The 25,749-nt window shown below is 36.6% G+C and overlaps 1 protein-coding gene and 1 long non-coding RNA gene across 12 annotated transcripts in view; one reads left to right on the top strand and one right to left on the bottom strand.

Moving 5' to 3' along the window:
- MTHFD2L (methylenetetrahydrofolate dehydrogenase (NADP+ dependent) 2 like) overlaps positions 1–25,749 on the top strand; it is a 145,643-nt gene that overhangs the window by 42,131 nt on the left and 77,763 nt on the right. For all 9 annotated transcript variants that reach the window (XR_014244010.1, XR_014244011.1, XR_014244012.1 and 6 more), the window contains 2 exons: positions 3,173–3,325; positions 4,730–4,837. Coding sequence is in view for 6 of the 9 variants with exons in the window: in XM_082390266.1 (XP_082246392.1) it covers positions 3,173–3,325; positions 4,730–4,837 (261 nt within the window). In the remaining 3 variants the exon portion in view is untranslated. The remainder of the gene's footprint in view (positions 1–3,172; positions 3,326–4,729; positions 4,838–25,749) is intronic.
- The window catches only part of LOC309627955, a 166,729-nt gene continuing 147,313 nt past the window's right edge, over positions 6,334–25,749 (bottom strand). For all 3 annotated transcript variants that reach the window (XR_014244052.1, XR_014244053.1, XR_014244054.1), the window contains one exon: positions 6,334–11,924. This is a non-coding gene — a long non-coding RNA (uncharacterized lncRNA). The remainder of the gene's footprint in view (positions 11,925–25,749) is intronic.

Raw genomic sequence — 25,749 nt, 5'->3', positions numbered from 1 at the left:
GTAAGGATGTGTCATAATGATGGTAGGAAAAGGGATGGGGCACTTGGAGGGAGGGAAGTATAGGACAAAAGATATAATCAAGCTAAAGAACATATTTACTCTGCTCATGAGCTTGCCCTTATCCAGCAGGCATTGGGGAAGTGGAAAGAGGTACTTTTGAACAGTAACGTGAAAATCCTTGGATGGAAAATAAACCAGTAATTTGTTTGTTGTCTTTTTGTTGTTGTTGTTGTTACTTGTCCAAAGGCAATGAAACATATTATAAATAAATCACAGAAATATATATTCAATGTTGTAGTTCTAGAGTGTGGCCCCTAAAGACATTCCCTGAGCTGTTCTATTGCAGTATTATGAATTCAATTTGATGACTTTTTTTTCCTGGCATGATTTAATGACTTCTCATAATATTAAATAGATGGGAAAAACACACACTCACAAAGTGAATAATGCCAATTTTCCCCGTTCATTTGGGTAAGATATTAAGTGGTTAGTTGTTTGCCAATGTATTCTATGAATGAAAAATGTTTTATAACCATTGTGAAAAAATTAATGCTATTGAGGCTCATGATTGTTTCTTCTTTTCAAGTCATGGGCCCCAGGGATGAGACATCAGGGGACTTTCAGTAGCAGTCAGTTAAAAGCATGAAATGTATTTATTTCTCTTACTCATTTAACAAAAGGTGCTATAAAATGTTTGATGCTTTTTGCATGTATTTAGATACATGTTAATTAATCCAAAAATACTGTTGTTTTTGGAGGTCTAGAAGAAACAGTGCATTCCTTGGGATATTTTAGGATTATCAAAATGTCTTGATTAGAATGGACAGGGGCCCTTGCTGATATTAATTGTTGAGTGGTATTTAAGATTGATTAATATTTATGATTTATGTATAACACAGAAAGAAAAACTGGTTTTAGGGCAAACAGATGTGGATTTTAATTCTGGACCCCTCTTCTTAGTAGTAGTTTGAGATTGGCTGAGTCTCAAAATCTTTGAGCTTCATCTTTAAAATGAAGATAATACCTTTTCTATCTTAGCCCTCAGTAACTATGAAGACCAAAGGGGAAACCTATGTGATGGTAACATGAACATTATAAAGCACTGTTTGAGTGTAAGATATACTAACTCATATTATTTCCATACACTGTAGATTACATAATGAAAGGTACATCTTTCCTGGCAAAGGATGTATGTGAGATTTAATCCACTCCTGAGATAACATAGAGTTACATAAAAATGATGTATGAATTGGTGTCCTTGATTTTTATGATCTTAACATTTTTAATCTACTCATATAGGTTTTTTCCTTTTAGATTAAATAGTAAGCACATTAATAATCAGTTTTCATGTGTTCACTACATCACACCTTTTATATGTCCACACATCTGTCTTTTAAACAAAAATTACTTAATTAACTTAAGATAAAATTGTTCTGAAATGAAGATCTGAGTTGAAGTTTTAAGAATTACGTTAGAGGACAGGTCTATAGTTGCCAGTTTCTAGTGCTTGCCCCCAAATTTTCAGATGCTTACATTTCTTCCTGAGTATTTCAGCTATTGTGTGAGATGAATTGTTCATTACAAGTTAATGTTATTTTTAGTGAGTAAAACAGCACAGACCAGTAGACTGCGAAATTCAGTATAGTTCAGACTTATTTGGTAAGAGGATGGCTCTCAAAATCTACTAAAGAACCTTTGTTGAATTCTTTCAATACATTATTGGCCCATACATACAGTAGCCAATTTTGAATTTAGAAATGAACTAATTTAAGCCATAACTCAATAATGGAGGGTTCAATTACAGTTATTTCTTTTTTTATTTACAAAGCTTTTGATTTTGTTGTAAGAAATATCCATGGCATGAAGCTTCTGCATGAGTGGTAGGTGTCTAAAAACTGAATCATCACCATCATCATCATCATCATCATCATCATAATCAACCAGATTTAAAAAGGAACCACTATTTTTGTCCTCAAATAGTAAGTTAAATATGTAATTCTAAAAAAAAAAATTTGCTAGAACTTGTATAATCATCTTCTGTCTTCAGAGAAAACAGATGGAGGCTTACTCTGCTAGGACATTATAGAATGAATACAATTATTGAAAGTGACAAACTAGGCATTGGAGAGATATTCCAAAGACCCAATTTCTAATTGAATATGATTCATATTATGACTTTTATATATGTAAATGATTTGGTAGCCTAGTAATGGCAAATTGGATCTATTTAAAGTAAGATGGCAGTAGTGTCACGTTTAGGATGTAAAAGATCTGAGACATAAGGTATGTCTCTTTGAAAACTGTTTGAACTTGGGCATTGATAATGTTTTAAAAAATTATTTCTAAATGGCATTCATTGTGTAATGCATAAGGAAACTTTTCTGTAGCAAATATACCTTTATTTTAATATTTTAGGAATGTGGGTTAATTGTTGGATTTAGGGTAACCTAAGCTACTCTGCATAGAGTAGTATTAAGAGCCTATTTTATATTTCTATACTTATTACTTTTCAGAATGAGACGATTGGCATCTCATATCTCATTTGATTAGTTCATTACTCGAGTTATGTTCTTTTCCTTTCATAAAGGAAACCATAATGATATTTTGGATTTCAATGTAATAATGCTTCAGGGGAATGATGTGTGTGGTGTGTGTGTGTGTGTGTGTGTGTGTGTTTGTGTGTGTGTGTTTGCTTTTCTATTATGTCATTTGGGAGGAAGCTAGGCATTAATGATGTCATGGCTATTTTTAACACTAACAAAGCCCTTTTAATCTGTAATGCTCACAATATTCAACAGAAGCCTATTCATGGAACTATCTTGTATAGGAAAAACATACATTTAAATATGCAAACTTACAGAGGCAAAGCCTTATCATCTGACTGTTCCCAGATCTCATTGGTATTGTTTGATTTCACAGATTTTTCCCTTTTACCAGGCCAGCCACTTCTGGCCCTGTACTTGCATATACTCTTACAGCAGTTAATTACAGCCATTGGTCAAGAGCAGTTTGGCTTACTATTTTCATGGCAATAAAAGGAATAGAGTAATGATTTTATATCTTAACTAAAGCTGAACCATAAGTGATCTGGCTGTAGGCCCTCTGATTTAATTTTCCAGACTTGCAAATAGATAATAATTGTAAAATTAAATCAATTTTATTTACTTTTCAGACCATGTGGATGAGCGGACAGTATGCAATGGAATTGCCCCGGAAAAAGACGTAGATGGATTTCATATTATTAACATTGGAAGACTATGCCTGGATCAGCATTCTCTCATACCTGCCACTGCTAGTGCTGTTTGGGAAATTATCCAACGAACAGGTTGGTCTATGGGACATGGGTGCTAAGTGCCAAAATGAGCATTTGCACATTGCCTTGAAAGAGAGTGAAAGAAAATAAGCACTAAACTTCAATCTACAGGAATATATAAAGTTACGGAAGTCAAAGAATAATCTGAAATAAGATAAAATGAAGAACACATGCCAGGTTACAAGAAACTGCTGTTTCACCTTTCAGGGAGTGAATTTTCCAAATAGAAAGTTTATCTCCCTACTCTAAAACTATAAGCTGAAGGTATTTTGATGTACATTTTTCAAAATGTATTATGTTTCTCCTTACCTTTAAAAACAAAATGTGCTGGGCTTCCCTGGTGGTGCAATGGTTAAGAATCCGCCTGCCAGTGCAGGCGACTCGGGTTCGAGCCCTGGTCCGGGAAGATCCCACATGCCGCAAAGCAACTAAGCCCGTGCACCACAACTACTGAGCCTGCGCTCTATAGCCCGCGAGCCACAACTACTGAAGCCCGCCCTCTTGGAGCCCGTGCTCTGCAACAAGAGAAGCCATCGCAATGAGAAGCCCCTGCACCGCAACAAAAACCCAATGCAGCCAAAAATAAATAAATAAAATAAATTTATTAAAAAAAAAATGTGCCGATAATTTTGCACCATCTCTAATGACCTAGGTTTTCATTATAAACACTTGCCCTTGAATTGTGCTCTAAGTACAATAATGCTCTCAAAGACCCTCGATAGTTCTCCTGCCTTCATCACTGTCTCTTACATTTTTGGCAGCATCTCCTCCTGCTAATCTTCTCTTTTCTAACTGAGGGAGAGAACTTCCAAGGGAAAGCAGATCCTAGAATTATACTCTTAGAATGTTAGTACTTAGAAAAACCTTAATTCTAAATTTTTCATTTTACTTATGAAGATACTATGCCCCAAAGAGTTTAAGTGTGTTAAATCTGTAAGCTTTATCTTTGAGACCTTTCTAAGTCCATAAATTTAGTGCTTCTCTCCTAAGAATAAAGTGCATGAGTTTTGTGAAAAATACTTTTTTTCCCCCACTTCATTTTGTCCTAGATTTGCTCAAAGTTTGATTGCCAATTAGTCTTGACCTTGCACTTTGCTTGCTTTGTGATTAGTAGTTAATAATTTTGTCTCCACACTTCTAACTCTTCATATGAATTTTAATGTTTAAAACTAATTTAATGGAAGCTTGAAAATGTCTGTGGTTTTTTAATGAGGCCATAATGAGAGGGAACATGATGGGTCCAAGAATTATAAAAAGAAATATTTATAAATAGAGAATGTGGGAACATTATAGACAAGCCACAAAATAATTCAAATTTAATTAGAAGTTTTTAAAGAATATTGCAGTTGGCTGTTGAGATGTTTACTTTGCTTCTTGTTGCTTATTCTTCATTTAAATCAAACTCTGTGTTTTAAGGAATTGAAACATTTGGAAAAAATGTGGTTGTGGTTGGAAGATCCAAGAATGCAGGGATGCCCATTGCCATGCTTTTGCACACTGATGGAGAGCACGAACGGCCAGGAGGTAAGGGCAACCTGGAGAGTCTATGTACTCTTACAATTTTCTCACTTCTTACAATCATCAAATAAATGTGTTTGAAAATGTGACATAGAATATTTGTGGGCTTCTGCAAATAAAGGTTTCCCTTTATTCCCTATCTAATGACATGAGCACCTTGACAATGAATAAAAGAATTACTGGAAAAATGTGGCCCCTTTGTTCCTACTTTTTCCTTTGGCTATATATACTTCCTTTATATCATTAAAGATATAGACATTAAGAAGGGTAGAAAGGCTAGATATATACTAGATGCATAAAAATCACAAGTTGATAGATATCTGTATACCCATACACACCATGCCCCTAAAACACACCACCAATGTACAGATATAAGTTTGGGTGGTTTTTTTTACCATTATTAACCTTGGTGAACTCCAGTTTCCTGATCTTAAATTTTCAAATACAGTTGACTGTTGAACAACACGGGTTTGAACTGCGCAAGTCCACATATACATAGATTTTTTTTTTCACTAAATACATACTACAGTACTATATAATATGTGGTTAGTTGAATGAATGGATGTGGAATCATAAATCCAGGGGCTGACTGTAAAGTTACAGGTGGATTTTCGACTGTGCAGAGGGTGGGTGTCCCAAACCTCCGTGTTGTTCAAGGGTCAACTGTACTAATTTTATGATCTTGGTTGATGTAATGCATATGAGATATTTTTTTAAGCCACAAAGCCCTAAGGAAAAAGAAGCCCAATGATAACATATCACTTATCTAAAAAGATAAATTATTAGAGTTTGAATTGTTTTTTCCTGCCTGGACTTAAGGACTTAAATATCGCAACAAATCGAAATGTGTATGTGGATCATAGTAAACTAGGGCCTGATAGTGACTCAAAGTAACTTTAAAAAGCCTTAGTTTTGAAGAGCTCTTTGAAAGGCCAAATCTGGTAGTATCAACATAGTTTTCATGGTAACCATCTACAAAGTTGCATCTCTAGCTTAACTATTCACTTCTAACTTAATCTGTTAATGCTCATCTACCTCTTAGGGTATAACAAAGATATTGATTCATATTTACATTTATTTAAGATTTTCTGTTAAGCAAGGTAAAACAACCAGGAAAGTTTACCTAGGTGTACCATTTTTGTTGGAAGATTTTGACCAAGAGCCAAAATAGGCAGTTTTTTCTTCATTTTCAACATATTATTTTCTTATCTCATCAATAACATAACAAGCAGCATTATGCAGCTCTATTAATTGCACAGCACTTTCTCATGAACTATCTTATTTTGTTCTCAGTAATTCTGGAATATATTCATATTCACATCTTGCAGCTAAAGGAAATGAGCTTTAGAGACTTCAGTGACTTACCCAAGGCCATTCAAGGAAGTGGTGTACAAAGCTGGGAGCTGGGTGCTGACTGTCTGGTTAGGAGGATAGACTTGAAGTCAGACCCCTCCCCTGCCAAGCCCGGTATCCTTGGATAAGTCATTTAATCTGTGTAAGTCTCCACTTCCCTCATTTGTAAAGTGCAGATAGTATTAATATCTCCTTCATTGGGTTATTATGAAAATTGAATGAGACTTGAATGTAAAGCAGTGTTCACAGTGCCTGACACAGTAAGTTAAGTAAGCCCTTGGTACGTGTGAACTGTGACCATTACTGTTATTTCCATTATTATGCTTAAATTAATAATCTGTGGCCATACTAACTAAAACGTTTAGAATAACATAATCCAAGGTCAATGATGTATTTTTCACCTTCATTTGAAATTGTATTTTCTTTTTCTGGTAGGTTTTATATTTGCTTTTATTTGGACCAAATCTAGTCTTTGTTGTAATAATTTGCATAAACAGAATTTATAAAGTTAATAAAATATTAGATTATAAATATGACATCATAATATTCCAAATTATACTTTACATTGCACTTTTTCTTGTGGATATTAATATATTGTGTGCTATTTTCTTGATAAATTTCAATTTTGAATTATTTGTCTATAAAATACCTAAGTCTAAGAAAGTTAATTTACCTCTTATTTATTTATGCAATTTTAAATTAGATATTCCTATGTCATAAAACACATTTGCTTTATAAATATTTTATACTTTGTGTTACAAAATATTTTCACTTGAATGCATGTTAGAAATTGAATAAAATTGGAATTAGATATAGTACTGGTTACTTTAACGCCAGGTGGTTAAATTTACAGTTATTATAGTGGCATCCAGGTGCCATTACAATTACGGTATCCAAAAGGTAATAAATTGTATTAAAAATGATGTTGGATAGTTCGCAACATGGGTGGTGTTTATTAATCTCATGCATATTTAATAGGAGTATGGTGACATATATGATTAATATAATGAATTGTTGAGAGCTGCTTACTGAAGGTTTGCAGTCTGTGGGAAAGTTAATATTTCAAATGTCCATGTCTGCTAGAGCAGTAACGATGTGCAGTGACTACATGTGCATTGTTAGCTAATGGAGATAATGAAGGAGGATTAACTGGGCAAATTCATATCTATAGCACTTGTTCTGATGACACTGAGAGTGTTGAGCGTTCGGCTCACACGGTACTTCTTTGCCAGAAAAGACTCAGAGCCCTAATGATTCATTTGTGTCTTAAAGCCAAAGATAATTGCACTAGAAGAAAAATGGCGATACTGTAATTTAGCTTGATTAATATGTGTCTACACAGGGCTGGCTTTTAGTCTTGATTATTTAGGACATGGATCCCGGCTGTTTTGTGAGAAAGAACTTCTTTTAATTCTTCAAGGGCTTGAAATATTTAGAGGACTGAGAATGTGCTAAAATCTTGAGGTAAAGAATTAGTACTGATACTCAACACAGCAGGATGCTGCAGGGAGATAACCTTCTGCTGAGGACATGTCATCACAGGAGGCTTTAAAGATGACATGACATTCAAGCCACTATGTACTTTATAGAGAGTGAGAGATAGTTCCTGTCTTCCAAGAGCTTATAGTCTTGGTGGTGGTAGGGTGGGGGGACAGGGTACAGAGGGGGCATGATATGCAGGTATGGGTGATTGAAATGATAAATATTTAGTGGCACAAAATAAAATTCAGCATCCCTAAGAAAGCATTCAATTTGCTAAGGGAAGCCCTTGGTTAATTGAGGAAACATAAAGAGATTGACAGTGGAGTCTCTTCTCATGAGCCCCACTACTTGTTAGGATGTTTGAATATCATTGTGATCACCTATAATTCACTGGTATTCTTTTAACGTCTTTGTATGTAGTAACCTACCCAGGTAAGTTAACCTTCCAGTATTCAGAATGAAAACTGAATACTATTGGCTTTAGCAAAATGTCTTTATGTTTAGCTTACCCTGATGGAGTAAAACAGAGTTCTCCAATTTCTCTGAAACAGTTTTTTAATTAATTTATTTTTATTTTTGGCTGTGTTGGGTCTTCGTTTCTGTGCGAGGGCTTTCTCTAGTTGCGGCGAGCGGGGGCCACTCTTCATCGCGGCCTCTCTTGTTGTGGAGCACAGGCTCCAGACGCGCAGGCTCAGTAGTTGTGGCTCACGGGCCTAGTTGCTCTGCGGCATGTAGGATCCTCCCAGACCAGGGCTCGAGCCCGTGTCCCCTGCATTGGAGGCAGATTCTCAACCACTGCGCCACCAGGGAAGCCCCTCTGAAACTTTTTTTTTTTTTTCCTTTAAGATAACAAAGTGCCATAATGACCAGGCATTATGTGTATTAATTATAACCAAAGGAATATATAGTCTGATTTTTTTTCAAATTCTTTTAGAGTAAATTCCTTTCTGCCTATTTTATATTCTTACATAGGGCATGTCATCTAAATAGATCCCCCTAAATGGCCACAATATGCTTCTCCTTTTAGCTAAAAGGTTGGGGTACTATTGCAGTGGCACTGGTTGCTGGGACTTTTTAAAAGAGCATTTTGGAAGAGTCAGCAGCTAGCTGATTTTGCTTAGAGTCCTTTGGGATACTCTTGACTTCATTCAGGTAATAGGCATTCAGTACGTATCCTCTGTGAAACACTGGGGTGGGGGTGTGGTACAGGGGTGAAAAAGGCTTGCCCCCCTGTTTCCAGAAGATGACAGACTGCATCTTCAGGACACTGTGTTTCTCAAAGCACAGCTTCCGCATTGGTGTTCAGCTTTTGCACTCAAGCTGCCCACCTGCTGCAACTTGTATATATCAGGTATTTTTCATTCAAGGGGACATCCTATCTAAATGGAAAACCACAAGATATTTTGTCAGTGTGATGCCTTTCCTTTGTGAAAATCGGCTCCAGTTGTGAAAATGAACATTTTTGCCAGCCTGGGAGCATTCTCTCTCACCTACAGGAGGGGCCTTCAGGTAGTAAAACAGGAATGGATGTCCCAGGCAGTGCAGTGTGATATGAGTGGTTATGTGTGATTAAGCTCAACCCAGTGCCAGGTTGGACCAGGTGCTCTCAAGTTTCAAAGAGAGGAGCCAGAAAGTAACACCCAGGAGAGAGGAGTCGCGCAAAGCAATCACGCCTCCCGGATGGAGAATCTTAGTCTTGTTGCCAGTAGAATGGAGTGGGACTTTTGCTGCCGCTGTGGAATGAACCATTGTCAAACGGGGGCAGGGGGACGGCAGGCATTTATAGTCTTTGCTCCTCCCATTCCACTACTCCTAAAGTAAAAGTACTCGTGGTAAGATATTGGGGATATTATGTTTTATGACGCCTCTGTGTTGACTAAACTTTACTGAATTACAGCTTTGAGTTTGCATAGTGGAAAGCAATAGAAAAGAACAAATGCTTGTTGTAGTCTCATTTTCTAAGTTGAATAGTAGGAGTACTGTTTCATTTTCCACATCTCTGAAATTCAGCCAGCTAGTATCTGGAAAGCACTGTACTTGGAAAAATGTCACATATTCTCCCATCAGGCAGCTGGAACTATTAGTTGCCCTGTTGAAAATAACATTAAACACTATTTAAAATATAAAGTGAAGTCCAAATCTTTTTATTTTCCCTTTCATTTTCCCTCTTTCCTCATGACCTCAAAGTACCAGGCTTTTTTTTTTTTTTCATAATTATCAGCACAAAGCATCCCTTTTCTGATGTCTATAAGCCCGATTATTCAAAGCATCACTTGTAAGGATATTCATTTCTGCTCCACCAGCCTTTTCAGCCATTCATCCCATCGAGTTCCCCCTGGTACCTTATGCTGAAGCTTCATAGAACTGCACATTGTTCCCCAAACACACCATCTCTTCCAGGCCTCCTTTCCATTACATACCCTGTTCCCTCTGCAGGGAATGCTGTTTCCCATCACTCGCCTGCTTTCCTCTCACCTCCAGCCCATCTTTCAAGATGTGCACCAAATCTAACTTTTACATGTTATATGTGCTGCCATCACAATACTAATCCTGTTGCATATTGATTGTCTACCTGGTCCCCTTTTCTACACACACATAGTAAATATGAACTGCTCAATGACAAATATTTTGTCTTAGGCTTTTTGTATCTCTGAAATTTAGCACAGGGCTTGGCATGTAATAATGCAACTAGTCAGTGAATCAATAACAGTTTATTTAGTGTTTCCTGTGTGCCTGTATTGTAGAAAATAAGACTGCAGGCTAGGGATTTAAAATAAAATACTGCCATTTATGGAAAAATAAAATCCCTATATAGTGGGGAGGAGGGAACAGAAGTAGCTAGGTACTTACTATAAACTAACTCCTTCATATTTTAACATTATAGGCATTTATATAAAAGTATAACTTATGACTCCCCTTCACCCAAGGATCAGATCACAGGAGAGGAGAATGCCTCGTGACCATCAGGAAGGGGAGAGGAGACCTAAGGATACTGGGAAGGGAAGGAAAGTTATTGCTGACAGCATTAATTGAAAGAGGTCACAGCATTTTTCCAGTAAAACATTTAAAATCTATCATTTTGTTTAGACTTTTTTTTTTTTTCTTGAGCTGCTGACACGTAGTGCTGCCTTCTTATAGAGGAGCTGATTTCTTTGTCACTAAGCATGGGAATATGATGGTGAATAAATCAGATATTGCCCTGTCCTCTTGAGCTTACAGTTTAGTAGGAAAGACAGTCATCAAACAATTAGGTATGAATGATTAATCATTATAATTGTGCAAAATGCTGCAAAGGAGGAGAGCTTTCTATAATAAAAAGCTTGGTTGTAGGAAGGAATGGATGATTTCTGACTACAGTTATACATGAATGTTATACCTTTTTATGCCTATCTTTTGTACTATTGCAATGGAATGTTTTTATTGTCTACCTTCTGTCACTACTCTTCACTTCAAACTAAAAAATCCCACCTCACAGACAAAAATAAAAATATATTCTACTTGAAGTTATTAAAAATTTCTAAAATCTCTAGAAGAAAAAAGTTCACTCTGTACAAAATAAATAATTCATACCATAATGGTAAATGATGATTTGATGATTTAAAAAACATCAAGTCAATGCCAAGCAGTGTTATTATACATATGTAGTAAGTATATCAGATAGAACTTCCTCAAGTAGGCTTCTTCTTTTAAAATCTCTCCCACCCCCTCACGCACACCACCATAGACACATTGAAGAACTTTTCCTTCACAACATTTATCAGTTTGTGATTGTCATTTATTTGTGTCATTATCTGATTAATTTTCATCATACTCACTATTAACTCCACAGAGCAAAAACCATATCTCTTTATCTTCCCATTTTATTTCCAGCATCTAACGTAATAGCTCTCCAAAAAGTCTTTGTTCAGTAAATGAATGAATAAATTCTCTTTATTTGTAGACCAAGAGTATCATGAAAGTTTTTTTTTTATTAATTAATTAATTTATTTTTATTTTTGGCTGTGTTGGGTCTTTGTTTCTGTGAGAGGGCTTTCTCTAGTTGCGGCAAGCGGGGGCCACTCTTCATCGCGGTGCGTGGGCTTCTCACTATCACGGCCTCTCTTATTGCGGAGCAGAGGCTCCAGACACGTACGCTCAGTAGTTGTGGCTCATGGGCCTAGTTGCTCCGTGGCATGTGGGATTTTCCCAGACGAGGGCTCGAACCCATGTCCCCTGAATTGGCAGGCAGATTCTCAACCACTGCGCCACCAGGGAAGCCCTCATGAAAGTTTTAATACAGCTATTCATAAGCTGTATTCTTAAGAGCACGGATGTACCACAAGATTTTAAATGGTTCTGAGGCCAGCCAAAAAGGCCAAAAAGTGGGAGGTGGCCCAATTTCTGGAAATCTCCACCCCTTCCCGGAAATAGTTGGAATAATCCTCCCACTCATTAGCCTATGAAATTACCCGGGCCATAAAAACTAACCACCCCATATTTCGGGGCCTCTCACCTCCTGAGATGGCCCACACCCTGCAGAGTGTGTTTCTCTAAATGGGTGTAGTTTTTTTTTAAGGGACAAAAATTAGTCAAATTAAGTCTGGGAAATCTGGGTTAAACAAAATCAAACGTATATCTTGACTGTGAATATAGTAATATAATATAACCTTTAATATAGTAAGTACTGTGAATCTCTGAGAGAGTAAAAGTCTTTAGTATTTCACCCTGGAAGTTGTTTTTATCCCCCCTAAAACTATTATATATATATATATATATATATATATATATATATATATATATATATATATATATATATATATATATATATATATATATATACACACACACACACACACATATATATATGTGTGTGTGTGTGTGTATATATATTTGTATTTATAGTTGTCATATTTGTATCTATATATTTGCTAAATTTGTACTAATATACCCCAGAGGTCTAGCCTTTTTCCACACAGAGAATGAATTCAGAACCTTGAGAATACTTATTTAGCCTTAGTCTATGGTCTTTTAAGCAAGTTTGCAGAATAAGACTTTGTAATAAGATTCCTGAGTTTCTTTTCATCTGTTAATCTTGGAAAGAAGAAAATAAATGTAAAAATTATATAAAGCTTTAACAAATAGACCTCATACATACATCTCCCAGCCAAAACAACTAGAAAGGAAAGGGCAATACTTTGGCTCATGCCCCTTATCCCATGACTGAGCTGACTACCTCATTTTGGCTAAGATTTGGGAGGGTCTGATTGCTTTAAAATTTAGTTCGTTATGTGTATATATATATATATATATATATATATATATACATAAAATCTGTTTCATAGTCAGGAATACTACCATCAACCCTGACCTGGCAGTTTGGTACCATGAGGAATTTGGTCACCTGGGAATTGATTCATGTGGATGATTTAACACATTTTATCCCTATTAATAGGAGAATAATCCTAGAAATATAAGACTCCAAAGACAATATTTTCATTTATAACTGGCAACTTGTTCACACCATAGTTGCAGTCTTGATGGGTGAAGATTGACTGCTGGAGCAGGAGAGCCTAGTGTTAATGAGAATAGGCTCTCTATCATATTGCCCGAGTGCACACTCTGTTCCTGCATTTCCCTAGAACTCAGTGTTCAGTTCATATAAGCTATTATAGTGCATTTATTCTAAAAAGTATTTAAGGTGGTCCACAACAATATATGAAGCACAATGTAAATGAGGAATAGTTAAGAAAAAGGGGAAGCAAGGCCTGGAACTAAAATGGAGCCAAGAATAAAGCTACTATTAAAAATAGGCATATCATTAAATCTTCATGGATATTTTCCCCTGCCAAGAGCACTGAGTATGTGTTTGGTGCATTTATTTAATTGAGTCTAAACTATACTTCCTGTGATAGGGTTACTAATTTCATCCTGTGAGCTTTTAGGCAGGAAAAAAAGATGACTAGTTACCGAAGTAAGTATCTTTAGGATTAAAAATAAACACATGCTACAAAACAGAAATAGAGTCACGGATGTAGAAAACAAACTTATGGTTACCAGGGGATAAGGTGGGGAGGGATAAATTGGGAGATTGGGACTGACATATACACACTACCATGTATAAAATAGATAACTAGTAAGAACCTGCTAGCACAGGGAACTCTACTCAGTAGTCTATAATGGCCTATATGGGAAAAGAATCTAAAAAAAAAGAGTAGGTATATGTATGTGTATAATTGATTCACTTTGCTGTACACCTGAAACTATAACTACAACTTTGTAAATCAACTACACTCCAATAAAGATTAAAAAAAAAGAAACACATGCTCAGGATAAATAAAACATTTTCTGATATTAAGACCAAAAAATATTTTCTCCTAAAATTCCTTATAAGCAGGGAACTATGTAATGGACTGAGTAATATTTATAACATGCTTTTTAATTTAATGAAATGGCCATATTTTATAGGGTTGTTTCTCTTATTGTTTAGCATAGATCAAAGCTACCATTGACATGCATTTCTCTGATCTCACTTGGACGTTTCTTCTCATTCTCAGTTTTTGAGTCATTCTCTTCTTCCCAAATTCTAAACCAGTGTTTCTCAAACTTAGCTGTCCACTGTAATCATCTGAGGACTTTAAAAAAATGTAACCACCTAAGCCCAACACAGAACAATCATATCAGAGTCTTCATGAGTTGGATCTGAGTATCAGTATTTTTTAGGAAGCTCCACAGAAGAATGTAATGCAGTGAGGGTAACTGAGGAAGACTACTCAAAGCATGGGAATGAGCCCAGGGCTTCACTTCCTGTTCCAGAGTCATTCCCTAGTCAATCTTGTCCGGCCTCATAGCTTTAAACACCGCCTGTGTCACCTCTTACTCTGGACCCATATAACCACTGTCCACTTGACAACTCCACTTGGATGGTCAGTAGGCATCTCAAAATTACCATATACAAACCTTCACTCTTAATTTTACTCCCTTAGTCTTCCCTGTCTTAGTAAATGGTGCCATCAATTCACCCAGTTGCTCAGGCCATCCTTGACTTCTCTCTCTCACACTCCATGTCTTATCCATTAACAGTCTGTGTCAAATATACCCATGATCTCACCATCTTCACTAATAAGACCTTAGTTCAGACACTCGTTATCTCACACTATAAAATTTACAAAACAGTTTCCCGCCTCCCCCCTTGTCCCATCTCCCGCGTGCAGTCTGTTTTCTAACTGGTGTGTCTCAATCATCTGCGGCTTCCCATAACACTCAAAACGATAAAACACCAGAGTAACATCCAAATTCCTTACTACGATATGCAAGATCTTACGTGATCCTATCTGGGCTGCCTCTCCTTACTCATTTTTTACCATTCTTACCTTCATCACTGCCCTCCAAGCCACACCTGCATTTTGCTTTCCTAGAACATGTCATACATGCTCACGTGTCAGGATCTTTGCCTTTGGTTTTCCTTCGGCCTAGAATGCTCTTTTTGGAAGTTATTTACATAATTATTTCCTCACTTCCTTCTGGTTTCTGTTCAAATGTTACCTCCCCAGGCTGTCCCTGACCACCTTAACAAAGTAGCACCTATGCTATTACTCTGTTTACTTACTCTGTGCTTTTTTCTTCATAGCACTTATTTCTATGCAAACTTTTTATTATATATATATTTGCTCATTTATATATTGTCTATATTAAAGGAATGAATCCATGATTTCAGTTCAATAATTTTTGGCTGAAACCAGGGGCAGATCTTTTAACTATCTAGAGACAATGGTGGTCAAGATTCAGTAAGTCCTTCCTAATACTCTTTCTCACAAAAGAGATAGATTGAGATGTTTAAAAGGAGTGAAATTGAAACGGTATTTGAGTAACTAAACGTGAAACCATATTCCTTAGTTGTAATCCACCTAGTGACCCAAGATGTTTGGAAGGTAACTGAAAGACTGATAAACAGCAAATCAAACCAGCCAGGTCTTGACCAGATACCAGATTAAAGTCTGGCCCATTTTAAGCATGAAAAGAAGGCTTAGATCTGAGTACTCTGTAACTATATCTAAAGTTATTTAAACAAAGAAAAAACAGCTGAAGTTGAAACAGAAAACTTATAGTAGATGGAATTCAGGAGCCAAGAGAGTACAGTATTGTTTTAAGATCTGGGGAAATTAGCTCTTGATTATTTTACAAGAGGTAAAACTTAAAGCTGAAAATGTCCTTTTTGTGTTAGAGACACATGTGTTTTCTGTCAGATGCTGTCTTATTAGTACGACCAGTGTGTTCCAGGTGAGATCTATAGGCAGACTTTATCCCTAAGGAAAAAGAAGTGTCATCCAAGATCCCACACTGGCCTCCTGAAAGAGTCAGGATGATAATCCCAGAAATGCTATTCTGCTGACCAAAGTGAAAACATAGTGTTTCTCAGCTCTGATTTTACAACTGTGAACTCCAGTGGTTCCTTTCCTTTCTGCTCAGGGCGGAGGCTGTGTAGTGAAGTGACTAGGAGCTTGGCCACTAGAGCTGAACTAAATAAATTTGAATTCTGACTCATATAGTTTTATGACCTTGGACAAATTAATGGGCTTTTTGTATTTTCTCGGTTTTCTCATTTATAAAAATGTAAATAATATTAGTTTCTACCTCATAAAAATACGCTTACAGTGTTTGGTGAAGATTGTATGAGTTAATACGTGTAAAGTACTAGAACAGTGCTAGACGTGTAGTAAATTCTTTTTTTTTTTTTTTCCACACACACACACTGTATTTTATTTTTACAAGAGATAAATAGACTGACACCAAGCATTGTACATGGATGACCACAACAAAAGCAACAATGATTGCAATTACCAAACATGAAACACACTCATACTATGTCATAATATTGACATTCAGTCCAGTAATCCTCCACTGTAACAGCTCCTTTACTTTGCAGTGAAAATTGATTTGTATATTCTTTGCCTCTGAGTCCTTGTGGGATTTTGTTTTTTTTTTAAATTCAGACAGAAAGTCACAAAAATTATACTCATCCTCATCAGTTCACTCAGTCCCATGTAATTAATTTTTTTTTCATCTTGGTCTTTTGTTAGCACTTTTATGAGTTCATCAGTTTTTCATTAGAGTTCTGAAAATGCTTATTCATTCAGTTCAGCAGTCAGTTACCAGAAACCTGTACTTGTCAGAGTCTTTTCCATGAATTTCTTGAAGATGAAACCCTTTTATAGGAACATATTTGCAAAATCATCAGAGTACACCCAGAACTGTCTGTAAATGACAAAAGACTTAAAAATGACCACGGTTAAAGATTTGATGAAAGTTCATAATAATGCAGTTGACAAGAAAATTAGTTATTTCTGAGATATACATTTTAAAGTAATAACTAGGATTATTACTTATAACATTATACCAGAACATATAAGATTTTTAGAAATTTCATGTAATGTCTGAAACATTTATATTAACATATTTCCATACATATTTCCATACAAATACAAATATAAGATTTTTAGAAATTTCATGTAATGTCTGAAACATTTATATTAACATATTTCCATACATATTTCCATACAAATACAAATATAGGATTTTTAGAAATTTCATGTAATGTATGAAACATTTATATTAACATATTTCCATACAAATAACCCAATGAAAGTTTAGTATTAGTTGTTTTGTTTGTTTTTTTATACTGCAGGTTCTTATTAGGCATCAGTTTTATACACATCAGTGTATACATGTCTCAACTTCTGCCCTGCAAACTGGCTCATCTGTACCATTTTTCTAGGTTCCACACACATGCATTAATATACGATATTTGTTTTTCTCTTTCTGACTTACTTCACTCTGTATGACAGTCTCTAGATCCATCCACGTCTCAACATGACTCAATTTCGTTCCTTTTTATGGCTGAGTAATATTCCATTGTATATATGTACAACGACTTCTTTATCCATTCATCTGTTGATGGGCATTTAGGTTGCTTCCATGACCTGGCTATTGTAAATAGTGCTGCAATGAACATTCGGGTGCATGTGTCTTTTTGAATTACGGTTTTCTCTGGGTATATGCCCAGTAGTGGGATTGCTGGGTCATATGGTAATTCTATTTTTAGTTTTTTAAGGAACCTCCATATTGTTCTCCATAGTGGCTGTATCAATTTACATTCCCACCAACAGTGCAAGAGGGTTCCCTTTTCTCCACACCCTCTCCAGCATTTGTTGTTTGTAGATTTTCTGATGATGCCCATTCTAACAGGAGTGAGGTGATACCTCATTGTAGTTTTGATTTGCATTTCTCTAATAATTAGTGATGTTGAGCATCTTTTCATGTGCTTCGTGGCCGTCTGTATGTCTTCTTTGGAGAAATGTCTATTTAGGTCTTCTGCCCATTTTTGGATTGGGGTGTTTGTTTCTTTGATATTGAGCTGAATGAGCTGTTTATATATTTTGGAGATTAATCCTTTGTCCGTTGATTCACTTGCAAATATTTTCTCCCATTCTGAGGGTTGTCTTTTCGTCTTGTTTATGGTTTCCTTTGCTGTGCAAAAGCTTTGAAGTTTCATTAGGTCCCACTTGTTTATTTTTGTTTTTATTTCCATTACTCTAGGAGGTGGATCCAAAAAGATCTTGCTGTGATTTATGTCAAAGAGTGTTCTTCCTATGTTTTCCTCTAAGAGTTTTATAGTGTCCAGTCTTATATTTAGGTCTCTAATCCATTTTGAGTTTATTTTTGTGTATGGTGTTAGGGAGTATTCTAATTTCATTCTTTTACATGTAGCTGTCCAGTTTTCCCAGCACCACTTATTGAAGAGACTGTCTTTTCTCCATTGTATATCTTTGCCTCCTTTGTCATAGATTAGTTGACCATAGGTGCGTGGGTTAACCTCTGGGCTTTCTATCTTGTTCCATTGATCTATGTTTCTGTTTTTGTGCCAGTACCATATTGTCTTGATTACTGTAGCTTTGTAGTATAGTCTGAAGTCAGGGAGTCTGATTCCTCCAGCTCCATTTTTTTGCCTCAAGACTGCTTTGGCTATTCGGGGTCTTTTGTGTCTCCATACAAATTTTAAGATGATTTGTTCTAGCTCCATAAAAAATGCCATTGGTAATTTGATAGGGATTGCATTGAATCTGTAGATTGCTTTGGGTAGTATAGTCATTTTCACAATGTTGATTCTTCCAATCCAAGAACATGGTATATCTCTCCATCTGTTGGTATCATCTTTAATTTCTTTCATCAGTGTCTTATAGTTTTCTGCATACAGGTCTTTTGTCTCCCTAGGTAGGTTTATTCCTAGGTATTTTATTCTTTTTGTTGCAATGGTAAATGGGAGTGTTTCCATAATTTCTCTTTCAGATTTTTCATCATTAGTGTATAGGAATGCAGGAGATTTCTGTGCATTAATTTTGTATCCTGCAACTTTACCGTATTCATTAATTAGCTCTAGCAGTTTTCTGGTGGCAGTTTTAGGATTCTCTATGTATAGTATCATGTCATCCGCAAACAGTGACAGTTTTACTTCTTCTTTTCCAATTTGTATTCCTTTTATTTCTTTTTCTTCTCTGATTGCCGTGGCTAGGACTTCCAGAACTATGTTGAATAATAGTGGTGAGAGTGGACATCCTTGTCTTCTTCCTGATCTTAGAGGAAATGCTTTCAGTTTTTCACCATTGAGAATGATGTTTGCTGTGGGTTTGTCATATATGGCCTTTATTATGTTGAGGTAGGTTCCCTCTATGCCCACTTTCTGGAGAGTTTTTATCATAAATGGGTGTTGAATTTTGTCAAAAGCTTTTTCTGCATCTATTGAGATGATCCTATGGTTTTTATTCTTCAATTTGTTAATATGGTGTATCACATTGATTGATTTGCGTATATTGAAGAATCCTTGCATCTCTGGGATAAATCCCACTTGATCGTGGTGTATGATCCTTTTAACGTGTTGTTGGATTCTGTTTGCTAGTATTTTGTTGAGGATTTTTGCATCTATATTCATCAGTGATATTGGTCTGTAATTTTCTTTTTTTGTAGTGTCTTTGTCTGGTTTTGGTATCAGGGTGATGGTGGCCTCATAGAATGAGTTTGGGAGTGTTCCTTCCTCTGCAATTTTTTGGAAGAGTTTAAGAAGGATGGGTGTTAGCTCTTCTCTAAATGTTTGATAGAATTCACCTGTGAAGCCATCTGGTCCTGGACTTTTGTTTGTTGGAAGATTTTTAATCACAGTTTCAATTTCATTACTTGTGATTGGTCTGTTCATATTTTCTGTTTCTTCCTGGTTCAGTCTTGGAAGGTTATACCTTTCTAAGAATTTGTCCATTTCTTCCAGGTTGTCCATTTTATTGGCATAAAGTTGCTTGTAGTAGTCTCTTAGGATGCTTTGTATTTCTGCGGTGTCTGTTGTAACTTCTCCTTTTTCATTTCTGATTTTATTGATTTGAGTCCTCTCCCTCTTTTTCTTAATGAGTCTTAATAAGCTAATGGCTTATCAATTTTGTTTATCTTCTCAAAGAACCAACTTTTAGTTTTATTGATCTTTGCTGTTGTTTTCTTTGTTTCTATTTCATTTATTTCTGCTCTGATCTTTATGATTTCTTTCCTTCTGCTAACTTTGGGTTTTGTTTGTTCTTCTTTCTCTAGTTTCTTTAGGTGTAAGGTTAGATTGTTTACTTGAGATTTTTCTTGTTTCTTTAGGTAGGCTTGTATAGCTATAAACTTCCCTCTTAGAACCGCTTTTGCTGCATCCCATAGGTTTTGGGTCGTCGTGTTTTCATTGTCATTTGTCTCTAGGTTTTTTTTTATTTCCTCTTTGATTTCTTCAGTGATCTCTTGGTTATTTAGTAACGTATTGTTTAGCCTCCATGTGTTTGTCTTTTTTACGCTTTTTTCCCTGTAATTCATTTCTAATCTCATAGCGTTGTGGTCAGAAAAGATGCTTGATATGATTTCAATTTTCTTAAATTTACTGAGGCTTGATTTGTGACCCAAGATGTGATCTATCCTGGAGAATGTTCCGTGCGCACTTGAGAAGAACGTGTAATCTGCTGTTTTTGGATGGAATGTCCTATATATATCAATTAAATCTATCTGGTCTATTGTGTCATTTAAAGCTTCTGTTTCCTTATTTATTTTCATTTTGGATGGTCTGTCCATTGGTGTAAGTGAGGTGTTAAAGTCCCCCACTATTATTGTGGTACTGTCGATTTCCTCTTTTATAGCTGTTAGCAGTTGCCTTATGTATTGAGGTCCTCCTATGTTGGGTGCATATATATGTATAATTGTTATATCTTCTTCATGGATTGATCCCTGGATCATTATGTAGTGTCCTTCCTTGTCTCTTGTAACATTCTTTATTTTAAAGTCTATTTTATCTGATATGAGTATAGCTACTCCAGCTTTCTTTTGATTTCCATTTGCATGGAATATCATTTTCCATCCCCTCACTTTCAGTCTGTATGTGTCCCTAGGTCTAAAGTGGGTCTCTTGTAGACAGCATATATATGGGTCTTGTTTTTGTATCCATTCAGCCAGTCTATGTCTTTTGGTTGGGGCATTTAATCCATTCACGTTTAAGGTAATTATCGATATGTATGTTCCTATGACCATTTTCTTAATTGTTTTGGGTTTGTTTTTGTAGGTTCTTTTCTTCTCTTGTGTTTCCCACTTAGAGAAGTTCCTTTAGCATTTGTTGTAGAGCTGGTTTGGTGATGCTGAATTCTCTTAGCTTTTGCTTGTCTGTAAAGCTTTTGATTTCTCCATCGAATGTGAATGAGATCCTTGCTGGGTAGAGTAATCTTGGTTGTAGGTTCTTCCCTTTCATCACTTTAAGTATATCATGCCACACTCCCTTCTGGCTTGCAGAGTTTCTGCTGAGAAATCAGCTGTTAACCTTATGGGAGTTCCCTTGTATGTTATTTGTCGTTTTTCCCTTGCTGCTTTCAATAATTTTTCTTTGTCTTTAATTTTTGCCACTTTGATTACTATGTGTCTCGGCGTGTTTCTCCTTGGGTTTATTCTGTATGGGACTCTCTGCGCTTCCTGGACTTGGGTGGCTATTTCCTTTCCCATGTTAGGGAAGTTTTCGACTATAATCTCTCCAAATATTTTCTCTGGTCCTTTCTCTCTCTCTTCTCCTTCTGGGACCCCTATAATGCGAATGTTGTTGCGTTTAATGTTGTCCCAGAGGTCTCTTAGGCTGTCTTCATTTCTTTTCATTCTTTTTTCTTTAGTCTGTTCCGCAGCAGTGAATTCCACCATTCTGTCTTCCAGGTCACTTATCCGTTCTTCTGCCTCAGTTATTCTGCTATTGATTCCTTCTAGTGTAGTTTTCATTTCAGTTATTGTATTGGTCATCTCTGTTTGTTTGTTCTTTAATTCTTCTAGGTCTTTGTTAATCATTTCTTGCATCTTCTCAATCTTTGCCTCCATTCTTATTCCGAGGCCCTGGATCATCTTCACTATCATTATTCTGAATTCTTTTTCTGGAAGGTTGCCTATCTCCACTTCATTTAGTTGTTTTTCTGGGGTTTTTTCTTGTTCCTTCATCTGGTACATAGCCCTCTGCCTTTTCATCTTCTCTATCTTTCTGTAACTGTGGTTTTTGTTCCACAGGCTGCAGGATTGTAGTTTTTCTTGCTTCTGTTGTCTGCCCTCTGGTGGTTGAGGCTATCTAAGAGGCTTGATGGGATGCTCTGGTGGTGGGTAGAGCTGACTGTTGCTGTGGCGGTCAGAGCTCAGTAAAACCTTAATCCACTTGACTGTTGATGGGTGGGGCTGGGCTCCCTCCCTGTTGGTTGTTTTGCCTGAGGCAACCCAACACTGGAGCCTACCCGTGCTCTTTGGTGGGGTTAATGGCAGACTCTGGGAGGGCTCACGCCAAGGAGAACTTCCCAGAACCTCTGCTGCCAGTGTCCTTATCCCCACGGTGAAACAGAGCCACCACTCGCCTCTGCAGGAGACCCCCCAACACCAGCAGGTAGGTCTGGTTCAGTCTCCCCCAGGGTCACTGCTCCTTCCCCTGGGTCCCGATGCACACATTACTTTGTGTGTGCCCTCCAAGAGTGGGGTCTCTGTTTCCCCCAGTCCTGTCAAAGTCCTGCAATCAATTCCCACTAGGCTTCAAAGTCTGATTCTCTAGGAATTCCTCCTCCCGTTGCCGGACCCCCAGGTTGGGAAGCCTGACGTGGGGCTCAGAACCTTCACTCCAGTGGGTGGACTTCTGTGGTATAAGTGTTCGCCAGTCTGTGAGTCACCCACCCAGCAGTTATGGGATTTGATTTTACTCTGATTGCGCCCCTCCTACCGTCTCACTGTGGCTTCTCCTCTGTTCTTGGATGTGGGGTATCCTCCTTGGTGAAGTCCAGGGTCTTCCTGTCAATGATTGTCCAGCAGCCAGTTGTGATTCTGGTGCTCTCGCAAGAGGGAGTGAGAGCACGTCCTTCTATTCCGCCATCTTGGTTAATCCTCCGTAAATTCTTATATAAGAGCTATTTTCATCACATATATTTTGGCTCTGTGCATTTTGTTTTTTGTTTGTCTGTTTTATGCTTAAAGATGTAATTGCAGCTTATGGAGAGAGAAAGAAATACATGTTCAAATTCAGAATCTTTAGGCCTCTGGAGGCATTTGTCCAAAAACAGAACTCAGGCTTCTCTTATCCATCTAGTGCTATTCTGTTGACAAATACTGAGTTTTCCTTCTTGCGATTTCCCTGGTGATTTTCCCTTTAAAACAGACCATGGTATGAGTTAATATATTGGGAATGACTCATTTTTCCCTTAAAAAGTGACAAAGCAAAACCCTACATGTGAGATTCTAGCTCCTGTTGGATTTGCCATTTGCCTTCATCTGCTGATACAGGCACAAGCAAGTATGTATTTGAAGATTTGCCTCATGGAATAGGAAGATGAGACTTGTCCTGCGTTGCTGTGGAAGATAGATCTAGGATCCTGGTAAAATTTTCAAAAAGGGAGACTTTAGCTCTTGTAAGAAAGAACTTTCTAACAGTTTGGGCGAAATAATATGCCTATAATTATTTTTATAGAAAATGATTTATCAGTTGGAAAGGATAGGAAAAGCATAAGGGAACTGAAGCAGAAGCAAACCAAATTCCTACTCACATCAAGAATCTCTCTCTTAGACCTTTAAGTGCCCCTGTGCTGTTCTTAGCTAGAGTAGACAATGGTTCTCTGTGCCAACACTGTAACTTATACCTCCTTTTAGTGTGGAATTATCACACTGTATTATAATTCTGATTCACAGATGTGTTTTCCATATGAGAGGAGAGAATTGTGTGTCTCCATCACTTGGCATGGTCTTGGGATTATTTCTTGATTGTCGAATAAATGAATGTAGGGAATGGCTGGAAATGTCTGACAAAAGTAAATTCCTCATTTAGGTAATTTTAACAAAAAAATGATACTCTAAAATGAATCATATTGTGTTGTTTGTCTTAGCATTTTTAAATAGAAAATATTAATTTCCTCAAATTTTAATTGCCAACAACTGTTTGCTACAATCTGCAATTTTGCATAAATTACAGAGGTAATGATAGCCTAGAAAACTGTGCAGGTGGCTCCCAGTGAACAAGTCTTGATTGACTGTGGACTTTTATATAGTGAGAAGCATATCTTGCCCAGCAGCTAATTATTAAGTTCTAACAGAACTCTATGATTCTGGGAGATAGGTTCTAAGTCTTTTATTCTTACTATATCTTACAAACATGATGTAAAGCACTGGGCACAATGAAGTTGCTTAATACTTCTTATAAAACATTTTTTTTAACATCTTTATCAGAGTATAATTGCTTTACAATGGTGTGTTAGTTTCTGCTTTATAACAAAGTGAATCAGCTATACATATACATATATCCCCATATCTCCTTCCTCTTGTGTCTCCCTCCCATCCTCCCTATCCCACCCCTGTAGGTGGTCACAAAGCATTTTTATCTGGGTTTGTGTGATAGAAAAATTAAGCCTGAGCCCAGGCTCTTATACTCACAATATGAGGATAAAACTGAGTGAGGGAAAAAGTCATCTGAGGGTCAGAGATATGCATCATTTTATGGAGTAGCTGCTGTAACCTGTTGGTTCTGATTACCCTCGGGAAAAATTTGAGACGCTAGAAATGACTAGGTGCAGCAAGCCATAGGATTCATTGAACAAAAGTAATTGTAACCAGAATTGAAAAGAGAAATGACAAGAATTTTCACAACACCAAGTAAGACAGGTTAAATAAGAGTATAGTTAGGATATCTAGTTCTCAGAACCAGGAACAGGTATCAAGGGGCAAAGGCAGAAGTGTCTGAGGCATTATTTGAACACATTTGCCCTTAATTCCCTTGGTTCAACTCTCTTTTGCTATCATCATCCAGTTTAATGAATAGCAGGCTAAAAACCTTCCCATTGTTTGATAGCACAATAGTCAGAAACTGATCAATCAAGTCTAAATAAGACTTTGATATTGCCATGGGTATTCCTAGCCAAACTCACTTAGGAGTAAAAACAATTTAACTAGATATTATTATTGAAGGAGTGGAGTTATCTAAAAGATCTTTCCATGCTGATTGAAATTCATCTCAATATTTTTTCTTTTGCTTGAAGCTTTACAGATTGTTAATTATATGTGTATATAACTCACTGGATTATGTATCGCTCAGTTCCTTGATGAAATCATCAGTAATGATGAAGTGGGAGGTTTTGGTTTTAATTTTGGTTTTTGCAGGGATTTGGGAGACTCTCATTTGGAACAAGAGAATGCTTGAGTGGGCTGCTAATGAATGTGTAAGGGGAACCTTCTAAATATAGGAGAACTGTATTAAGATAGAGATGGGAGGATGCTTCATAATTTTGGTGGCTTGGGATGGTTCTAAACATACACTCTACATTTGTTGATTGTTTATAGCAAGTGAAAGAAAGAGAAAAAACAAGGGGAACTCATAGACTTTTACTCTAAGTAACTGGGCAGAAGGTGGTACCATTACCAGAAATGAAAACGACTGCTGTATCAAGTACAAAGAGTTCCCTCTCATTGTTCTTCCTATTCAAAGATTTCCTGGTTTTCTCTTTTATTTTTCCATATTAACTTTAGAATAAAATTATATTCATCTACAAAAAAGCAAA

This window comes from Balaenoptera borealis (assembly GCF_965194805.1).
Source record: "Balaenoptera borealis genome assembly, chromosome: 4".
Taxonomy (NCBI): domain Eukaryota; kingdom Metazoa; phylum Chordata; class Mammalia; order Artiodactyla; family Balaenopteridae; genus Balaenoptera; species Balaenoptera borealis.
Note: the sequence above shows the minus strand (reverse complement) of the source record. Positions and strands in the feature narration are given on the sequence as shown.